A 22,132-nucleotide genomic window follows, 5' to 3' on the forward strand; every position below is an offset into this window, starting at 1 on the left:
AGTTAGGTTTAGGACTAGGGGCCTCTGAGCCCTTGCTCCTGTGCCACACAAACCCAGGCAGGTCTAAGAAGACTTCAACCCACTTAGCATGCCTCAGCCTTCAACAAGATGTCTTGCCCAAGGAGCCTTTTAGGACTGAGAGAGAGCAGCCGGGATACCCCTGAGGCTGTGAGCAGGTGTTACAGTTAGTGCTAACTGCAAGTTCTGTCAGCTCCAATCACCAGCACTCCTCTGACGTGCATTTCCTGTAACCGAGCAGATCCTGGGAGCAGGCCAGGCCAGCTGCCCCCTGATTAGCACCACTGGACTCTCTCTTGCTGTTCTGGCTGCCGTGAGCAAGAGGATTTTTTATTTTTTATTTTTGTCCCTGAAACTATAATAATAATAAAAAAATCTCTTTAAGACACAAACTGAAACAGCTCACTCTTGCAACTCTCTCCGCAAGTTCCTGCAGACAAACATAGAATTCAGAGCTTTCTAGGACCTTCCTTCTTCACCATTAGGCCCATCCCCCAGTGACACTGATGCCCTGCTGGTGTCATGGTGGTGTCCCAGTTTACCTTGCCAAAAGTCACCTTCACCACATAGCCTTCCTGTAATGATTCCATGAGCCCGGGGCACAAGTTCTCTTGTGTGTTTTCTTTAAAACCACCCTGATCACGGGGCTTTTGTGATGATAGTTGACTATGGTTAAGCCAGTTTATTGGTTTGCTACAAGATTCTACTAGTAAAATTTCTTGTTTTGATAGACTGTATAAAATGTATTCGCAGTGACCGACACAGAAGGGACTTCAAGAATTCTGGTTCTGGCTCCGCCCCTTTCATCAGCCGTTATCCTGTTAAGCCACTCTGCAAACTGAATTGATTAGCTTCTCCTGCAATAGGAAAATCATTTATTAAACACCAATGGGGTCTCATACATACATTATATACACCAAACACTACGAGAAGCTTATAGCTTCGTCTGTCTTGTGGCTCCTGAGAAGGCCCGAGACACCCTGATGTGGCTCCGGCTGAAGCTGCTGGGTTTCTAACTGTCACAGGTCTCAGAAACCATGGGGAGTAGTATTTGTGAGGTGGGGATGGGGTGTGTGTGTGTGTACGTGTGTGAACACAAGAAGAACACTGGACCTCTAGGTTAGAGCCCAGGAGTTAACTGGTACCCGTGGTATTTAACCAAACGATGGGACCCTAGCTGGATGCGATCTTACCCACGTCATTAGTCATCACTCCAGAGGGTCAGGCAGTGCTGCTTCTAGAACCCTCTATCCTCAAATCTTAAAAGCAAAATATTTGCATAAAACCTACACACTTCCACCCATGGCCACACTAGCTCTAGCTTAGATAATGCCTAACAGATGGACTGTAAAGTGATAGCTGTGCTGTGTTATTTAAAGAATGGTAGGGAACACGTACGTGGTCACTTACAGGTTCTTCTTTTTTTTTTTTTTTTCAAATAATTTCCATCCATAATTTGAAAGCTAACTAGCACTATCTGACCTTTCAGAAAATGGCTCTTTAAAACAATAAAACAGGGAACTTTGGTATGGTTGGCTCTGCTGGAAGGGCCCTGGAATTCCCACGTTGGTTTGTGTCTTCACTGCACAACCTTCAACCGCCATGTTCTCAGACAGAGGAACCCACAGGCGCCACTTCCGCTCCAGCCCCGAAGAGGTTAAAGAAAGGGAGGCCCACGCTGTCCAGTGACTTTATTGCAGGAGGCGAGTCAGGACTGGGTGGATGCAGATTCAGGGCAGCAGCAGAGGAAACTCTCCCTGGCACAGCGCGTGGCACTCAAGTTCAGCAGGTACTGAGAAGCCATTCTCCTGATTCCCTATGGTTCCGTTCTTCAGAGCACTTTTCATACAAAGAGTCCTAGAGGCAAATAAGAAAGGATATTCTTCGGCCACCAGCCACCTTCAGGTCTCCCAGCCGAGGCGCCAGTGAGCCTATCTCCCAGCTTCCTCTGGAGGGTCAGAAAGCCTCCGTCGCATGGCGGCGCCGTGCTCCCTGCTCCTGGTCCTCCTCTCTGAGTACTGGAAGAACGGAGAGAAGAGACAACAGGTCACACAACACTGGATCAGCTAAGCTACAATGCACTCACGGACACTCTGCTCTTTCGCTCACTGAGATCAGAGGCAGGATCCCGAGGAACATGTGGCGCTTGCTTATTCAACACACTTGTCAACAGCCGCATTGAGCTCCTCCCAAAGAGGACAGGGGGTGTTTGGACAGATGCATTCTGTCCCTGTCCCCAGCAGCTCCTCTGTCTAATCTACCTTGAGAGCAGCCTGTTCAGCTGCTGGGTGGATCTGCTTATCCAAAGTTGTGGCAGTGAACCGAATACCAGTAAATACCCCTCCTGCCTTCTATTATTCTTGCTTTAACCTTCAGGTACCTGATGACCAATGGTGGCCCTCTTTCCCTCGTTTCTAGCCCAAATGTTACTGGTTTCTCCAATTGTTTAGAGGGCTTGGCCCCTTTCTTCTGACCCTGCAAATTGGCTTGTCTTGCAGGCCACTTTAATAGCAACACCTTTATTAAAAGTTCAGAACAAGAATTGAACAAACTACTCAAGCCAGTGGCTGACAGATGGATGAGGGAGCCCACTCCTCATGTGTTTCTCTAACATTATCAAGAGTACACAGCCCTTTGTCATAACCCTCCCCCTACCACCCCCGTTGAAAGAGCACTTAGATTTTCTCAAATGCTTATTAACCTATATTCAAAACAGAATGTCTTAATACACATATCATCAATAGATAAATATGGACATATTTTAAAAATAAATTATTCTTCTCTAGGGAGGGGACAAGATGGAGAGTAAATTAAAAGGTGACCATATGAGAACAACGGAACATCTTTTAGGGGCCATAGACACGGAAAGAACGAACACAGAAACAGAACATTTAGTAGCATCCAACTGGACCTGACTGGAATCCCTCCCCAACTTCTAAGAAAAAAATATGTAGATTTTCAACTTCTGAACTCCTCTGTTCATCTGGGACACAAACAGAAAGAGCCAGGCCACATAATCGTTCCGGAGTTTCAATCAATACAATTTCAAACTAAGGGTTTGATTGAGGGGCTGTATAAACCTTTGAATGGCAGTTTTTAAAATTGACATTTATTGTCAGACGTAGTGGCACACACCAGCCTTGAAAGGCAGAAGCATGTGGGTCACTGTGAGTTAGAGGCCAGCCTGGTCTACAGAGTGAATTCTAAGTCAGCCAGAGCTGCGCAGTGAGACCCTGTGTCAAGTACATACATAGACACATTCGTTTTATGTCTATGTGTTTTAGGACTTCTCTCCTCCACCATGTGTGTCCCAGGGACGGAGCTCAGGTGGTCCACTTGGCCTCAAGCATCCTCACCAGATGAGCCATGTTCTCAGGCCTTAAATAACAGTTTCCTGTTTTTCTTCATCAAAAGACTACTCCAGCCTGGGTATGGTAGATCACATTGTTAATTCTGGCTGAGTAGAGAGGGCTGTGAGTCCTAGGATAACCTGGGCTACACAGCAAAAACAAAACAATAAACAAAGCAAAACCAACACCAGGGACGAGGTGAGGAAGGACAGGCACAGGGGCTTTTCAAACAAATCTGTGGAGGATGCAGGAGGCCATGGTGGGGGCCATGTGAGACCCTGTCTCAAAGACCAAACAGAGCAAAAGGACTACCTGGGAGAAACAATATGAAGCACTGATCCAGAATACAGAGAGAGATGTGCTCTAGGGAGGAAGAGCTGACCCTGGATGGTCCATGACAACCACAGAGGAAGGGTCAAAGGTGATGTGTGGCAGGCATGAGAATGAATCATAGAGCACACTGAGCGGAGTCTGTGCTGACAGAGGAAGTCGAGATGGCCTTGAACACAAGGGAAAGATTGACGGTGAAGTCACTGACAAAGACATCATCTAACAGCACACACTAGAGGACAGCTAACTCCACGATGAAGGGACTGGACACAGGACGTGCAAGGGCAGTTCCTGCAAAGAAGAAGGCAGCAGAGAGGGGCAGACACAAGTAGACCCCTTAAAGTGGCGAGCAATATTCCAACACACTGGGGCTGAGGATGGCTCACACATGGTACGGAGCCTGTACGGCTCTTGCAGAGGACCCAATATCAGTCCCCAGCACCCATGTGAGGCACAGTTCCAGCCCCAGGGAATCCACCACCTGCAGCACGTCCACGCGTGTGCACACACCACACACATACATACATGGGAGGCAGCACGTCCACGTGTGTGCACACACCACACACATACACACATGGGAGGCAGCACGTCCACGTGTGTGCACACACCACACACATGCATACATGGGAGGCAGGGTCAGGGGGATCTGACTTAGAGGCCAGCCTGGTCTACAGAGCAAGTTCTAGGACAGCCAGGGCGACACAGAGAAACCCTGTCTTGGAAAAAAAATACCCAAACTACCAAAATAAATAAATAAATAAATGCCAAAATCAAAACCAAAACCAAAACTAAAACCAAAACCAAAAGAACAGGAAATGTAAAAAAGAGCAGGCCAGACCTGGCAGTGGAGAAATCAGGGGGAGCCTTCATAAGCTGCAGAAACGAAGCAACATTAAACATGGGGAGGTGTCCTGGCTAGCTTTATGTCAACTTGACACTAGCTAGAGTTATCAGAGAGAAAGGAGCTTCAATTGAGAAAATCTCTATGAGATCAGATACAGACGAGCCTGCAAAAAATTTCTCAATTAGTGATTAGAGGTGGTGGGCCCAGCCCATTATGGGTAGTGCTATCCCTGGGCTGGTGGCCTTTGGTTTCTATAAGAAAGAAGGCCAAGAGAGCCAGCAAGCAGCACTTCTCCACGGCCTCTGCATCAGACCCTGCCTCCAGGTTCCTGCCTGAATTCAGCTCCTGTCCTGACTTCTTTCACTGATGAACTGTGATGTGGAAGTGGAAGCCGAATAAACCCTCTCCTCCCCAAATCGCTCTGTCATGGCGTTTCATCACAGCGGTGGAAACCCTAACTGAGACAGAAGGAAACAGGAAATCTTAGGAAAACAAATACGGACAAGAAGTTGCTATGACCACCGACTGACGAGTCACTAACAACATTCAGGACCATCTGGGAAGAAGAGTTCACGGGAGGTTTTAGTCATCAAAACAATGGCAAAATTACTCAACTACACAGGGACAATACATCTAAACATAAGCAAAAATCTATAAAATTGAATATATGGAAACAAAAAATGTAGCCCAAGATTTGTTTTCTGCAAGCATATCACGAAGCACTAGGTTTAGTGGCCACACAAGCCAGCCCCTGAACGTGATGGAAAAACACTTTTCAGGAATCATCCTAACATATACATACATTTGTTATCACAAAGACAATCACCCTGGATACAGCCCCTGGGGGTGACAGCACATGCCTTTCTTTATTCAGCAAGCTGAGATGGGAGAATCGAGAGTTTAAAACTCAGACTGGGCTATTTAAAAATGGGTCATACCCCTATATAGTTATTCAAATAATAACTGAAATTAATGAAGGGTGGAGAGGCACTTCGTATACACACACACACACACACACACACACAATTAAAATTGGAAAATGGATCTTTTAGTCCACATAGAAAAAAATATATATATATATACACACACACATATGCACATAGACATGTAATCATTATTTACTTTAAAAGGCTCTGGATATAAAGTAGCCGATCTATAAAACAGAAATATAAATACCTTATTTTCAAACGTTTAAAGTGAATCTGCTTGGTTAGTACCTGGAAAGAGACAATGCCTGGTACTTTAGCTCTTGGCCCATGTCCCCGTCCATGGTGCAGCCTACACCAGTGACATGTGATCACACAAGATCCCTGTTGCTGTTCACAGCACAAAGACTCTAAGCGTCTCACTAAAGATGGAACAAGCCTAAGTTAGCCCCCTCACTTTACTTAATGAAACTGTGGCTCAAAGACTCTTGGTCACCTAAAAAGCAGTTCATCAATGTCACCAAAGCACCTCCTTGATGCCAGGGGATAGATTTCTTGGATATTTTTCAATGAAAGCAAAGATGCTTTCTCCCCTTGTGTCCAAGGAAGAAAGGGGACAACATTCTAAAACTGCTCCCACAGCAAGCTCAGTCCTCATGGTTTTAAAGAGAATACATGTAAAGTTGATTTGCTTTAGACCAAAAGTATAGGAAACCTCACCACAACAACACAACAACACCACCACAACAACAGAATATCCACAAAGGCTCTGCTTAACTCTGGACACCGGGCTCACCTCATTCTTCAAACACTTCCTCATTTCCCGGTCGAGGTCGTTGCAATGGCCGAAAAACTTCAGAATGTTGTGCTAAAGGGAAGAGAAGGGGGGAACAGTTCAGCTCTCTAACCGCCAATGTCTCTGAAACACAGACCTAAGAGGACGCTGCTGTAGAGATGTCGCCGACCGTTGCTCTGTGAGTAAGTAATAAGTTAAACAAGATTCTCAGGAAGCCTCGCTCATCCTTTAAAAATGTCTGCAGGACAGAATCCAAACAAATCTGAATGATGAGATGACGTGACAGGTCATCTTGTAATACGTGTGAGGTCAAAGACCCGAGCTACACCTCCAGGACCCACATCAAAGCCAGGCAGGCAGCCCGGGAAGAGGGGACTGGAAGACCCCAGGGCCGCTGAGCAGCCCACCCAGCTGAATCCACAAGCTCCACAGTCAGTGAGAGATTTGTCTCAGAACAAGACTGCAATGATTGAAAAAGACATCCAACACTGACCTCTGGCCTCCACACTCACGTACACACACACACACACACACACACACACACACACACACACACGAATGCACACAAACACGCAATACACATTTTTCTTAGTTTGAAAACACAAAATAACCCATTAAAACCTTACCTAGTGAAAGAGAAGAAAAGTTTAACCGCAGAGCAGAAGAGAAGACTTGGCAGTTAACAGTACTTGCTTCTCTTCCGGGACCCAGGTTCCGCTCTTAGCACACACACACACACACACACACACACACACACACACACACACTCACACACACACACACACACACACACACACTCACACACACACTCACACACACACACACACACACACACACTCACACACACACACACACCCCTCTGCTGAGAGCTTTGGGTGCCCCTTCTCATTTGTCACTGGGCTCGGACAAGGAAGTGGGCTCAGATAAGAATGTCAGAAACACTGACCGTGGGGCTCTGTTTACTGCTTTACTTAATTATTATCCTGTGTGATCTCCTGTTCCCAGCACCCACATGGCAGCTAAGGAGCTGTAACTCCAGTTTCAAGGAATATGACAGCCTTGTCTGGCCTCCGCAGGCACTGCATGCCTATGGTACACACATACATACAGGCAAAACACCCATACACATAAATAAGCCTCAAAATAAAGATAAACAAACCTCAAAAATGTAAAGAAAAATGTGTCTTAAATTCAAAGTCTTCTTCATTGGAAAGCAAAACTAAAAATTTCATCTGTGTTTCCAACCCTGCTGCCAAAACTATGGCTGCTGCTTGGCAGATGCCCAGGCTGGCACTAAGGAGAGCTTGCGTGTCTCAGGGTTTAAGGTGGGCCGGGCAGCACAGTGATCCGCTCTAAACGCTGAACCTGAACCTGTGGCTGTAATAGGCAGGCTTCTCCTTCTCTTGCTAATAATGGTTTTCTCGGGAACCAGACAACACATGATTAGTAAGCGGCACCTTGCGGTATTTCTCTGTTCTCCTCCAGGGCCGCTGTAGAGGTACCTGTCAGGGTCACACTGAATAAACGGTCTGAGTTGTTTCAATAAACACTTCAAACAGTCTGGGATTTCCTCTCTGTCACCCACTGGCCTTCCTCTCTGTCACCCACTGGCCTTCCCAGAACAAGCACTTCCTGCGTTTTCCCTAGATGATTTCTGTGATGGCAAACAACAGGAACAAGGCATGTTCACCCTTTCTAAAAAAATAGAAGACGGCACTTTAGAAATCACAGCACAGTAGTCAGTGCCTACAGCACTTGCCCCCCCACATACATACATACATACAGACAGACAGACCCACCCACCCTAATATGTGCACAGGTGTGGCTATGATGTTGTATATACACGTGTGTAGAGACCAGAGGTTGGTGTTGGTGTTTTCTTCCATCTCTTGCCGCCTCATTTTTTGAGTCAGGGTCTCTCCTGAACCTGGAGATTTCCAATTGAGCCACACTGGCTGGCTAGCAAGCACCAGGGCTCCTCCTGTCTGTGCCTCCCTGGGCCAATTACAGCCCACACTGCTGTGCCCAGCTCTTACACAGGTGCTTGCATTAGAACCCAGCCCTCACACATGCAGTTAGCTCCAGCTGCCCCGTGTATACTCATGTTCTTTTTAAAACCTAAGATAAAAGCTAACGTTTGTCCTTTCACCTCCACGTCAGCTAAGCCCAAATGAGAGTTGTTGGGAGCCGCGCCCACATTCGCCGTTACAAGATGGCGCTGACAGCTGTGTTCTAAGTGGTAAACAAATAACCTGCGCATGTGCCGAGGGTGGTTCTCCACTCCATGTGCTCTGCCTTCCCCGTGACGTCAACTCGGCCGATGGGCTGCAGCCAATCAGGGAGTGACACGTCCTAGGCGAAGGATAATTCTCCTTAATAGGGACGGGGTTTCGTTTTCGCTCGCTCTTGCTTCTTACACTCTTGCTCCTGAAGATGTAAGCAATAAAGTTTTGCCGCAGAAGATTCTGGTCTGTGGTGTTCTTCCTGGCCGGGCGTGAGAACGCGTTTAATAACAATTGGTGCTGAAATCCGGGACGAGAAATTCCGGGACGAGAAAAAATCCGGAAAGAAAAAACCCGGGAGGAAACTCGGGACGGGAGTTTCACTGGCGCAAGGAAGATCCCTCATTCCAGAACCAGAACTGCGGGTCGCGGTAATAAAGGTTCCCGTAAAGCAGACTGTTAAGAAGGATTCAACTGTATGAATTCAGAACTTTTCAGCTGGGGAACGAGAGTACCAGTGAGTACAGCTTTACGAGGTAAGCCTGGCCTTGAACTTTCTAAGGAAATTCAAGACAGTCTATCAGAAGTAAAGTGGAAAATGTTTGCCCTTGAATTTTTTCTAGTGTTAGAAGCCCTTTTGTTCCTTTTCACATGTTATCAAGTGGTTAAGGCAGGGCGGATTCTGGATGAAATTCAGGGCAATCTATCAGAAGTAAAGCGGGGAGAGAGAGTAGGAGCAAAGAGAAAATATGGTACACAAAATAAGTATACAGGCCTTTCCAAGGGTCTTGAACCCGAGGAAAAGTTTAGGTCAGGTAAGAATACCTGGGGAGAGATTAGAAGGAAGGAAAAGAAAAAAGAAAAGAAAAAAGATCGATTAGCGGAGGTCTCTAGGAGATACTCGTCACTAGATGAGCTCAGGAAGCCAGCTCTTAGTAGCTCTGAAGCAGATGAAGAATTCTCCTCTGAGGAAACAGACTGGGAGGAAGAAGCAGCTCATTATGAGAAAAAAGGGTACCAGCCAGGTAAAGTGCTAGCTAATCAGTTAAGGAAGCCAAAAGCGGCTGGCGAAGGCCAGTTTGCTGATTGGCCTCAGGGCAGTCGGCTTCAAGGTCCGCCCTATGCGGAGCCCCCGCCCTGCGTAGTGCGTCAGCAATGCGCAGAGAGGCAATGCGCAGAGAGGCAATGCGCAGAGAGGCAGTGCGCAGAGAGGCAGTGCGCAGAGAGGCAGTGCGCAGACTCATTCATTCCCAGAGAGGAACAAAGGAAAATACAACAGGCATTTCCAGTCTTTGAAGGAGCCGAGGGTGGGCGTGTCCACGCTCCGGTAGAATACTTACAAATTAAAGAACTCGCCGAGTCGGTCCGTAAATATGGAACCAATGCTAATTTTACCTTGGTGCAGTTAGACAGGCTTGCCGGCATGGCACTAACTCCTGCCGACTGGCAAACGGTTGTAAAAGCCGCTCTCCCTAGTATGGGCAAATATATGGAATGGAGAGCTCTTTGGCATGAAACTGCACAAGCGCAGGCCCGAGCAAACGCAGCTGCTTTGACTCCAGAGCAGAGAGATTGGACTTTTGACTTGTTAACGGGTCAGGGAGCTTATTCTGCTGATCAAACAAACTACCATTGGGGAGCTTATGCCCAGATTTCTTCCACGGCTATTAGGGCCTGGAAGGCGCTCTCCCGAGCAGGTGAAACCACTGGTCAATTAACAAAAGTTGTCCAGGGACCTCAGGAATCCTTCTCAGATTTTGTGGCCAGAATGACAGAGGCAGCAGAGCGTATTTTTGGAGATTCAGAGCAAGCCGCGCCTCTGGTAGAACAGCTAATCTATGAGCAAGCCACAAAGGAGTGCCGAGCGGCCATAGCCCCAAGAAAGAACAAAGGCTTACAAGACTGGCTCAGGGTCTGTCGAGAGCTTGGGGGACCTCTCACCAATGCAGGCTTAGCGGCCGCCATCCTTCAATCTCAGAACCGCTCCATGGGCAGAAATGATCAGAGGACATGTTTTAATTGCGGAAAGCCTGGGCATTTTAAGAAAGATTGCAGAGCTCCAGATAAACAGGGAGGGACTCTCACTCTTTGCTCTAAGTGTGGCAAGGGTTATCATAGAGCTGACCAGTGTCGCTCTGTGAGGGATATAAAGGGCAGAATTCTTCCCCCACCTGATAGTCAATCAACTGATGTGCCAAAAAACGGGTCATCGGGCCCTCGGTCCCAGGGCCCTCAAAGATATGGGAACCGGTTTGTCAGGACCCAGGAAGCAGTCAGAGAGGCGACCCAGGAAGACCCACAAGGGTGGACCTGCGTGCCGCCTCCGACTTCCTATTAATGCCTCAAATGAGTATTCAGCCGGTGCCAGTGGAGCCTATACCATCCTTGCCCCCGGGAACCATGGGCCTTATTCTCGGCCGGGGTTCACTCACCTTGCAGGGCTTAGTAGTCCACCCTGGAGTTATGGATTGTCAACATTCCCCTGAAATACAGGTCCTGTGCTCAAGCCCTAAGGGCGTTTTTTCTATTAGTAAAGGAGATAGGATAGCTCAGCTGCTGCTCCTCCCTGATAATACCAGGGAAAAATCTGCAGGACCTGAGATAAAGAAGATGGGCTCCTCAGGAAATGATTCTGCCTATTTGGTTGTATCTTTAAATGATAGACCTAAGCTCCGCCTTAAGATTAATGGAAAAGAGTTTGAAGGCATCCTTGATACCGGAGCAGATAAAAGTATAATCTCTACACATTGGTGGCCCAAAGCATGGCCCACCACAGAGTCATCTCATTCATTACAGGGCCTAGGATATCAATCATGTCCCACTATAAGCTCCATTGTCTTGACGTGGGAATCCTCTGAAGGGCAGCAAGGGAAATTCATACCTTATGTGCTCCCACTCCCGGTTAACCTCTGGGGAAGGGATATTATGCAGCATTTGGGCCTTATTTTGTCCAATGAAAACGCCCCATCGGGAGGGTATTCAACTAAAGCAAAAAATATTATGGCAAAGATGGGTTATAAAGAAGGAAAAGGGTTAGGACATCAAGAACAGGGAAGGATAGAGCCCATCTCACCTAATGGAAACCAAGACAGACAGGGTCTGGGTTTTCCTTAGCGGCCATTGGGGCAGCACGACCCATACCATGGAAAACAGGGGACCCAGTGTGGGTTCCTCAATGGCACCTATCCTCTGAAAAACTAGAAGCTGTGATTCAACTGGTAGAGGAACAATTAAAACTAGGCCATATTGAACCCTCTACCTCACCTTGGAATACTCCAATTTTTGTAATTAAGAAAAAGTCAGGAAAGTGGAGACTGCTCCATGACCTCAGAGCCATTAATGAGCAAATGAACTTATTTGGCCCAGTACAGAGGGGTCTCCCTGTACTTTCCGCCTTACCACGTGGCTGGAATTTAATTATTATAGATATTAAAGATTGTTTCTTTTCTATACCTTTGTGTCCAAGGGATAGGCCCAGATTTGCCTTTACCATCCCCTCTATTAATCACATGGAACCTGATAAGAGGTATCAATGGAAGGTCTTACCACAGGGAATGTCCAATAGTCCTACAATGTGCCAACTTTATGTGCAAGAAGCTCTTTTGCCAGTGAGGGAACAATTCCCCTCTTTAATTTTGCTCCTTTACATGGATGACATCCTCCTGTGCCATAAAGACCTTACCATGCTACAAAAGGCATATCCTTTTCTACTTAAAACTTTAAGTCAGTGGGGTTTACAGATAGCCACAGAAAAGGTCCAAATTTCTGATACAGGACAATTCTTGGGCTCTGTGGTGTCCCCAGATAAGATTGTGCCCCAAAAGGTAGAGATAAGAAGAGATCACCTCCATACCTTAAATGATTTTCAAAAGCTGTTGGGAGATATTAATTGGCTCAGACCTTTTTTAAAGATTCCTTCCGCTGAGTTAAGGCCTTTGTTTGGTATTTTAGAAGGAGATCCTCATATCTCCTCCCCTAGGACTCTTACTCTAGCTGCTAACCAGGCCTTACAAAAAGTGGAAAAAGCCTTACAGAATGCACAATTACAACGTATTGAGGATTCGCAGCCTTTCAGTTTGTGTGTCTTTAAGACAGCACAATTGCCAACTGCAGTTTTGTGGCAGAATGGGCCATTGTTGTGGATCCATCCAAACGTATCCCCAGCTAAAATAATAGATTGGTATCCTGATGCAATTGCACAGCTTGCCCTTAAAGGTCTAAAAGCAGCAATCACCCACTTTGGGCGAAGTCCATATCTTTTAATTGTACCTTATACCGCTGCACAGGTTCAAACCTTGGCAGCCACATCTAATGATTGGGCAGTTTTAGTTACCTCCTTTTCAGGAAAAATAGATAACCATTATCCAAAGCATCCAATCTTACAGTTTGCCCAAAATCAATCTGTTGTGTTTCCACAAATAACAGTAAGAAACCCACTTAAAAATGGGATTGTGGTATATACTGATGGATCAAAAACTGGCATAGGTGCCTATGTGGCTAATGGTAAAGTGGTATCCAAACAATATAATGAAAATTCACCTCAAGTGGTAGAATGTTTAGTGGTTTTAGAAGTTTTAAAAACCTTTTTAGAACCCCTTAATATTGTGTCAGATTCCTGTTATGTGGTTAATGCAGTAAATCTTTTAGAAGTGGCTGGAGTGATTAAGCCTTCCAGTAGAGTTGCCAATATTTTTCAGCAGATACAATTAGTTTTGTTATCTAGAAGATCTCCTGTTTATATTACTCATGTTAGAGCCCATTCAGGCCTACCTGGCCCCATGGCTCTGGGAAATGATTTGGCAGATAAGGCCACTAAAGTGGTGGCTGCTGCCCTATCATCCCCGGTAGAGGCTGCAAGAAATTTTCATAACAATTTTCATGTGACGGCTGAAACATTACGCAGTCGTTTCTCCTTGACAAGAAAAGAAGCCCGTGACATTGTTACTCAATGTCAAAGCTGCTGTGAGTTCTTGCCAGTTCCTCATGTGGGAATTAACCCACGTGGTATTCGACCTCTACAGGTCTGGCAAATGGATGTTACACATGTTTCTTCCTTTGGAAAACTTCAATATCTCCATGTGTCCATTGACACATGTTCTGGCATCATGTTTGCTTCTCCGTTAACCGGAGAAAAAGCCTCACATGTGATTCAACATTGTCTTGAGGCATGGAGTGCTTGGGGGAAACCCAGACTCCTTAAGACTGATAATGGACCAGCTTATACGTCTCAAAAATTCCAGCAGTTCTGCCGTCAGATGGACGTGACCCACCTGACTGGACTTCCATACAACCCTCAAGGACAGGGTATTGTTGAGCGTGCGCATCGCACCCTCAAAACCTATCTTATAAAACAGAAGAGGGGAATTGAAGAGATTTTACCCCAAGCACCAAGAGTGTCTGTGTCTTTGGCACTCTTTACACTCAATTTTTTAAATATTGATGCTCATGGCCATACTGCGGCTGAACGTCATTGTTCAGAGCCAGATAGGCCCAATGAGATGGTTAAATGGAAAAATGTCCTTGATAATAAATGGTATGGCCCGGATCCTATCTTGATAAGATCCAGGGGAGCTGTCTGTGTTTTCCCACAGAATGAAGACAACCCATTTTGGATACCAGAAAGACTCACCCGAAAAATCCAGACTGACCAAGGGAATACTAATGTCCCTCGTCTTGGTGATGTCCAGGGCGTCAATAATAAAGAGAGAGCAGCGTTGGGGGATAATGTCGACATTTCCACTCCCAATGACGGTGATGTATAATGCTCAAGTATTCTCCTGCTTTTTTACCACTAACTAGGAACTGGGTTTAGCCTTAATTCAGACAGTCTTGGCTCTGTCTGGACAGGTCCAGATGACTGACACCATTAACACTTTGTCAGCCTCAGTGACTACAGTCATAGATGAACAGGCCTCTGCTAATGTCAAGATACAGGGAGGTCTCATGCTGGTTAATCAACTCATAGATCTTGTCCAGAAACAACTAGATGTATTATGGCAAATAGCTCAGCTGGGGTGTAAACAAAAGTTTCCGGGATTGTGTGTTACTTCCATTCAGTATGTTAAATTTACTAGGGCAGCTAATTTGTCAAAAAGTCTTTTTCAGTATATGTTACAGAATTGGATGGCTGAATTTGAACAGATCCCTTCGGGAATTGAGACTTCAGGTCAACTCCACGCGCTTGGACCTGTCGCTGACCAAAGGATTACCCAATTGGATCTCCTCAGCATTTTCCTTCTTTAAAAAATGGGTGGGATTAATATTATTTGGAGATACACTTTGCTGTGGATTAGTGTTGCTTCTTTGATTGGTCTGTAAGCTTAAGGCCCAAACTAGGAGAGACAAGGTGGTTATTGCCCAGGCGCTTGCAGGACTAGAACATGGAGCTTCCCCTGATATATCTATGCTTAGGCAATAGGTCGCTGGCCACTCAGCTCTTATATCCCATGAGGCTAGTCTCATTGCACGGGATAGAGTGAGTGTGCTTCAGCAGCCCGAGAGAGTTGCACGGCTAAGCACTGCAGTAGAAAGGCTCTGCGGCATATATGAGCCTATTCTAGGGAGACATGTCATCTTTCAAGAAGGTTGAGTGTCCAAGTGTCCTTCTCTCCAGGCAAAACGACACGGGAGCAGGTCAGGGTTGCTCTGGGTAAAAGCCTGTGAGCCTAAGAGCTAATCCTGTACATGGCTCCTTTACCTACACACTGGGGATTTGACCTCTATCTCCACTCTCATTAATATGGGTGGCCTATTTGCTCTTATTAAAAGGAAAGGGGGAGATGTTGGGAGCCGCGCCCACATTCGCCGTTACAAGATGGCGCTGACAGCTGTGTTCTAAGTGGTAAACAAATAACCTGCGCATGTGCCGAGGGTGGTTCTCCACTCCATGTGCTCTGCCTTCCCCGTGACGTCAACTCGGCCGATGGGCTGCAGCCAATCAGGGAGTGACACGTCCTAGGCGAAGGATAATTCTCCTTAATAGGGACGGGGTTTCGTTTTCGCTCGCTCTTGCTTCTTACACTCTTGCTCCTGAAGATGTAAGCAATAAAGTTTTGCCGCAGAAGATTCTGGTCTGTGGTGTTCTTCCTGGCCGGGCGTGAGAACGCGTTTAATAACAGAGAGTGACACTTTATGAAGCCCAACTACCCAAGGGGAACTGGACAAAGCACATAGAATGGGTTCCCTTGCACCTGCGAGCACTAACTGTGCATTGCAGTTGGTATCTGAGCACCTTTTACACGGAGAACAGCGCACCAGGCACTGGAGCGTCAGCAGTGAACGAAGTGACCTTGGCTCTGCTTTCAGTGCAGAACAAGGACAAAATTCACCATTTCCATGTAACAGTACTGTAGTCCACAGACACTCGGGGGGGGGGGGGCGGCAAGAATTTGTCATTGGGAGATGCTCATGGGCAGTCCTGGTTAAAATCAGTAGTGGTAAACAAAACTAAAAGGCATAAATGTGGGGAAGGGATCAGCCAGGAGGGATGACGAAGGATGTAGGAGATGAGAGGAGGGACGATGGAGGAGATGAGAGGAGGGACGATGGAGGAGATGAGAGGAGGGACGATGGAGGGATGGAGGAGATGAGAGGAGGGACGATGGAGGGATGGAGGGATATATAAGGAAGGATGACAGAGGAGGGATGACAGAAGGATGAAGGAGATAGAGAGAATGATGAGAATAAACAGAAAGCTCTGTACACGTGCATGAAACTGTCAAAGAACTTAATAATAGACACAGAACTGTGATATAAATTTAAATACATGAAAACTCTTTTCCAATAACTCCAAGTACTTATCAGTTCTGCCCACTCTCACCTTCCCACGAGAGTGACAGCAGACGTCTCCAGAGGCTGGTGAGAAGTGGAGCAGAAGAAATTAAGGACTAGTGTCTGGCTCTGACAAGTAGATGTCACTAAGACAGAAAGGGGAGATGGCTTCAGAAGAGCTAAGTCTGTCTGGACAACTTGAGTTTGCTTCTGGAACAGCTAAGTCCATGGAGTTGATAGAAAGCAGAGATAAATAGAATTTAGGGAAAAAGTCTGAGCTAGAGATTTCAGTTGCTGATGACAAGAGAATTTCTCAGGAGGTAGAGCGGACAAACAGGCTTAGGGTAGAGGTAAGACAGCCACACTGACCAAGGGAGAGTAGTTAAGAGTAAATAACCAGGTTAAAGAATCAAGGTTAGGGAATGGCTCAGTGGACAAGAGCACTGACTGCTCTTCCGAATGTCCTGAGTTCTAATCCCAGCAACCACATGGTGACTTACAATCACCTGTAATGAGATCTGACACTCTCTTCTGATGCGTCTGAAGACAGCTACAGTGTACTTATTTATAATAATAAATAAATCTTTGGACCAGAGAATAATAAATATAATAAATAAATAAATCTTTGGGGCCAACCAAAGCAAGCAGGGTCTACCAGAGCGAGCAGAGGTCCCAAATTCAATTCCCAACAACCAGATGAAGGCTCACAACTATCTGTACAGCTACAGTGTGTACTTATATACATAAAGTAAATAAATAAATCTTAAAAAAAAAAAAAAAAAGGATCAAGGTTAAAGAATGGAGCAAATGCTGGCTGGCGATGCCCCGAGCTTAAAAATGCACTTGGCCGTGACCTTGGCTGGCAGTGACCTTGCTGGCTACAGAAAACTGAGAGAGGAGAAAGCACACACTCTTTCAAGTCTGTTCCAAGGCCTGGGATTACTGCAGTTCTGTGTTTGTGTTCTCAGGATGGGAAGATGTAAGTCTTTTAAAACACTAATAGGAAGACACTCCACACACCCCCTCCCCAAAGGGAAACCACAAGGACAAGAGAAAGCCCAGGAAAACCTCCTCTCGGTGACGTCCTTTCTGACGGCAAAGGAACGGGAGCTCCTGTTTCCTTGATGCCTCCCTGGGCTTCTCGTGTCTGCAGTGACAGGCGTTACTTCAATACTGCCTTTCTAAGCCAGAAAAATGTAACAGTAAGGCCTCCCAGTGGCTTTGAGGAAGAGGCTATTTTCCTTTCTGTATTTCAAGTATAGATGGTTTGAGTCTTGCTGACAAACGTAGGCAAGACAACCAGTAGATCAGAAGCAGCCTGTGGATGCTGTGGGCTACAGAGACGACCTGTGGCTGCCAAACCACAGGAGGAACACACAGAGCATGGGAGGAAGGAGGAGAGCACAGCAGGGCTGACTGGCGAGGAGGAGGACCACAGAGCACTGCAGAGTCCCTCATGGAAAGGGACATCCAGAGTGAGTGACACAGCCTCCTATCAGAGACTAAAACAGCTATACAAACTGGGGGCAGAAGCTAGATGACTTGGTCTACCATCCGGTCAATTAAATTACCAAGGCAGTGTGTGGTACACACCCAGTGTCCTCCAAGGGTGCTGGAAATGGCAGGAAGTTGCAGCTTTAGCAAAATTCTACAGACGTGCACATATGGCCTGTTCCTGCTTACACACTTGAAGCTCCGTTCTACTGTGAGCTCGAGGGGTGTCAGGCCCAGTGATGCTGCTTCAATGAGATGAGATTCTGAGAGCAGTCTCTCACTGATCACTCACCTCTGGGGCACACAAAGCACACGAAAGGCATTTCTCAAATGGCTGACCCCACCACTGCCGGAGTCGCATTCTACCATAGCAATGCCACCCTTAGCCTGTGTTCAACTTCATTTTGGTCACCCCTCCCTCTAGTGTGGCTAGATGACTCATCTGGAATAAAGTTAGAATTGTGGTTTTTACTCATGACACACTTCTGAGTCCAGGGATTAAAGGTATGGGCCACCACACCCAGCTAAAGGTGTAACCTGGGCTATCCTTGAGTTCCTGGTCTTCCTGTCTCTGACTCTTAAGCAAGTCCTAACTGAGTGAGGCCGGAGCTACCACTAGCTTCTCTACAGAGCACACTGAAAGACACCCAGGGCCCCAAGACGAAACGGCCCGGGCAACAGAGCCTGTTTTAGATCCTAACCCTGACATGCAGGAGTCCACACTGATAGCAGAAAAGACTAAGACAGCTCCATAGCCCAGGCCTTAAAATTAAGTAACTCCATAGCTACTGCACCACCAAGGAGAACTTAATTCACTAGTGTTTAAATGTGCACAGTGACTTCCTGTCACAGAACTGTGGGAGGGAGGACAGGAGCACTTACGGCGGACTCTAGACCCGTGACCCGTGCCAGTCTGTCCCACACACAGGCTACAAACTCGGTTTCTTACCATGTGTGTGTGGCTTTTTTTTTTTTTTTGACATTTAACCCCTGGCCCACCAGATATCACTCATAGGCCTAGTATAAAGAAAAATATAACCTCAAGTTTTCCAAGGACTATGAATTATGAATTGTTCTAGTGTCAGCCATTAAAACTCCATTTGAAATCCTTGGGAAAGAACTGGTCTCCCAACACCCAGAAGCATGGGCAGAACACAGGAGAAAACCACAGATGGTAAGGGTCTGTGGCATTTGGGGAGAGGCAGAACGAGGCAGGCCCTGTGTTTACCTGCTTCTATCTCACGGGACAGGGAGCTAAGGAGTACAGCTCTGGGGGGTTGGCTTTGTCAGCTAAGGGTACCACACGGGACTGCAACACCTATTGGCTGACATGTCTCAGGGCTGCAGAACCTACAGAGAACTACAGAACCAAAGGCTCAAAAGCAGCCAAGACTCCATGGAGTTCTTTCAAGCCAAAACAGACACCTTACTCAACACTCGAGCAGCAGAGGACCTAGAATCAAAACTAATTAAGCTACTCCAGACAGCCCTTAAAACTCTCAACGACATGCCTACCTAGCAGAGGATTTCAACCAGCAAATTGCGGGTGGGGTGGGGTGGGGTGGGGTGTGGTGTGTGTGTGTGTGTGTGTGTGTGTGTCTAAAACCCAAGTGTTCAGCAGCAAATGAGAAACACTTAGTAAGATTTTGTTTTTCAAGCGACAGGCTAATTTTAAAACATCTGAGGAATTAAAAAGGTTCTAGGACAGCCAAAACCATGGTTGAGCTGGGCATAGTGGCACATGCCTCTAATCCCAGCATTAAGAGGCAGAAGTGGGCAGATCTGTGAGTTCAAGGCCAGCCAGTGCTACAGTGTGAGACCCCATCTCAAAAAAAAAAAAAAAAAAAAAAAAAAGGCACAGTTGGAGGAGTGCGGGTCTGAGACAACATAAGGCAACAGTATCCATGCCGTGTGGCACGAGGACAGACAGACTCATGGCTAAGGATCCGGCGCAGAGTAGCAGCATAAAGTTCTTACCTCACAAGCCTGACAGATTGAGCTTGGTGCCCTAAGGCTTCCAAGGAGCGGGGTCTGTAATCCCAGCATTACTAGCTCAGTCTGGTCCTGAACTTATCATGTTGCTAAGGATCATTGAGAATCTCATCCTCCTGCCTCCACGGCCTCCAACTCAGTGGTTCTCAACCTGTGGGTCTCACCCCCTTTCGGGGTAGAACATCAGATTCCCTGCATATCAGATACTTAAATTACAACTCACAACAGTAGCAACACTACACTTATGAACAGGAACAAACATAATCCTACAGCTGGGGGTCACCCAGCATGAGGAAGTGTAGGAAGGTTGAGAACCACTGCTCTCAGTGCTGTGATTACAGACGTGCAGTGCTGGGTACTGAACTCAGAGCACTCTGCCATCTACATCCTCAACCCTTAAGAAGCTGGAAAAGAGAAGCAATTTTTAAAAAGAAAGCCATTAAATTTAAGGATGAGTGGGCAGGCTGCAGAGCCAGGAACACACCTCCCTACTCTCATAGAGTCGGGTGATTTCTGAAGATAAATTGGAGGATGGAGAGGCAAGACAGTCTCCTCAACAAATGAGGTCAGGACAATTAAGTATCTATAAGCAAAACAATGAACTTCAAAAACCACACCTCATACCACACATGAACCTTAACTTCATCCACCAGAGACCTACATACAAAAGCAAAACCAGATGATTCTAGTTTAAAAAAAAAATCCACAGAAAAATATTCTCTTTGTGACTACAGGAAACAAGCAAAGATCCTTAGGACAGTAAACAAACAAAAGACAAACCCTAAAAGAAAAAAGATAAACATGACCTTAACAAACTGTAAGTTTCTCTCCAAAATATATCTTTAAGAAATAGAGGGCTGGAGAGATGGCTCAGTGGCTAAGAGCACTGACTGCTCTTCAAGAGGATCTGGGTTCCATTCCCAGCACCCACAGAGCAGCTCACAACTGGCTGTGACTCCAGTTCCAGGGCTTCTGACACTGTCACAAAGACATACATGTACGCAAAACAGCAACGCACAAAAAATAAAAATAAATTTTAAAATGTTTAAAAAGGAAAGGTGGGAGGGGAGAGAACGAGAGAACAAAAGAGAGGGAGAGAGGGAGAGGGGGAAGGGGGAGAGGGAGGAGAAAGGGGAAGGAGGAGAGGGAGTGGGAGGGGTAAGGACATCTGTTGTAGGTAGTACAAGTCTTTAATCACAGCACTAGGGAGGTAGAGGCAAATGAATATGTGAGTTCATGGCCAGCCAGGGCTACATGGTAAGACCCTATCCAAAAAGAAAAGACTAAGAATACTATAGAAATGAAAGAAAATAGCGAACTTATCAAACTTATGTGCCAACTTATATCAAATTTATATACTTTAAGTATAAGTGATATACTTAAATAACTTTCAGGCACTCAAATTTTTCAACATAAGGGAAAGACTATATAAATGGCCAAAGTACACATGAAAAAAAATTAAAATTATTGCCCATCAGAGAAAGAGATTCTTAAAACCAAAAGGAGACATTACTACATCCTCACGACCATTAAAGCTAAGATTAAAACCTTTATAGCAAGTGCTGGTGAGACCATTACAAAGCACACATGGAAAAGTGTCTGACAGTTTCTTAAAGACATCACACAATCTGGCCATTCCATTCCAACGCATTCATCCAAGACAAATAAAAAGATGTCCACACAACTTCTTGTGAACAAATATTCATAGCAGCTTTATTCAAAACAGCACAACTCCTAAAGGGCCAAATGTCTGCCTGTATGAAAATAGACTGTAGATGTTCAGACAATGCACTACACTCAGAAAGAGCCACTCTGAGCCACTGACACAGAAAAAGCAGGTACCCACATCACAACAGGGATGCAGAAGAGGATATTTACAGCGCACTCCAGAGCAGCAACGCACGTCAACAGCATCAAAATGTAGTGGTGAGCTCCAGGGCCGAGCAGAACGTGAGGAACACTGCACACTCAGCAGGGACACTCATGAGAGGGACATTGTGATGTGTAAGCAAGGGTACTGGTCGAACTCATTCAACTGTACACTGAGAACTATACATCTAGTGTTTATGTATGTATTGATATTAATTTTCAAGGTTTACCTTTTGGTTCTAGAATTTGAGGTGTAAGCCTTACTGTATGAAATCTTTTAGAAATGAAAATCAGAACCAAATGCTTAAAATGATTTAAATTTGTAATAGCCTGGGACCAAATGTTACTATGCAAATAACATATAACACAGAACAACTTAAAAATTCCATTTGTGTATGTTGTGTGCACACTCATGCATGGATCTCAAAAGGCCAGCTTTCCAGAGTTGGTTCTCCCCTTCTACCATGCAGGCTCTGGGGACAAATGCGCATTCTCAGGCTTGGCAGCAGGTACAACTACCT

General features: G+C 46.0%; 1 protein-coding gene across 3 annotated transcripts in view; it reads right to left on the minus strand.

Annotated features, from left to right (window-relative positions):
- Positions 1-861: 861 nt before the first annotated feature.
- Positions 862-22,132, minus strand: part of Cmc2 (COX assembly mitochondrial protein 2) — a 55,638-nt gene continuing 34,367 nt past the window's right edge. For 2 of the 3 annotated variants that reach the window (XM_006531282.3, XM_011248485.2), the window contains exons 3-4: positions 6,265-6,336; positions 877-2,036 (exon numbers count right to left, since the gene is read on the minus strand). In XM_006531282.3, coding sequence (XP_006531345.1) covers positions 1,950-2,036; positions 6,265-6,336 — 159 coding nt within the window. In that variant the 3' untranslated portion in view covers positions 877-1,949. Of the gene's footprint in view, positions 2,037-6,264; positions 6,337-22,132 lie in introns of all 3 variants that reach the window. The other variant, NM_026844.3, reaches the window with a different exon arrangement.

Source organism: Mus musculus, chromosome 8 (assembly GCF_000001635.26).
Source record: "Mus musculus strain C57BL/6J chromosome 8, GRCm38.p6 C57BL/6J".
Taxonomy (NCBI): domain Eukaryota; kingdom Metazoa; phylum Chordata; class Mammalia; order Rodentia; family Muridae; genus Mus; species Mus musculus.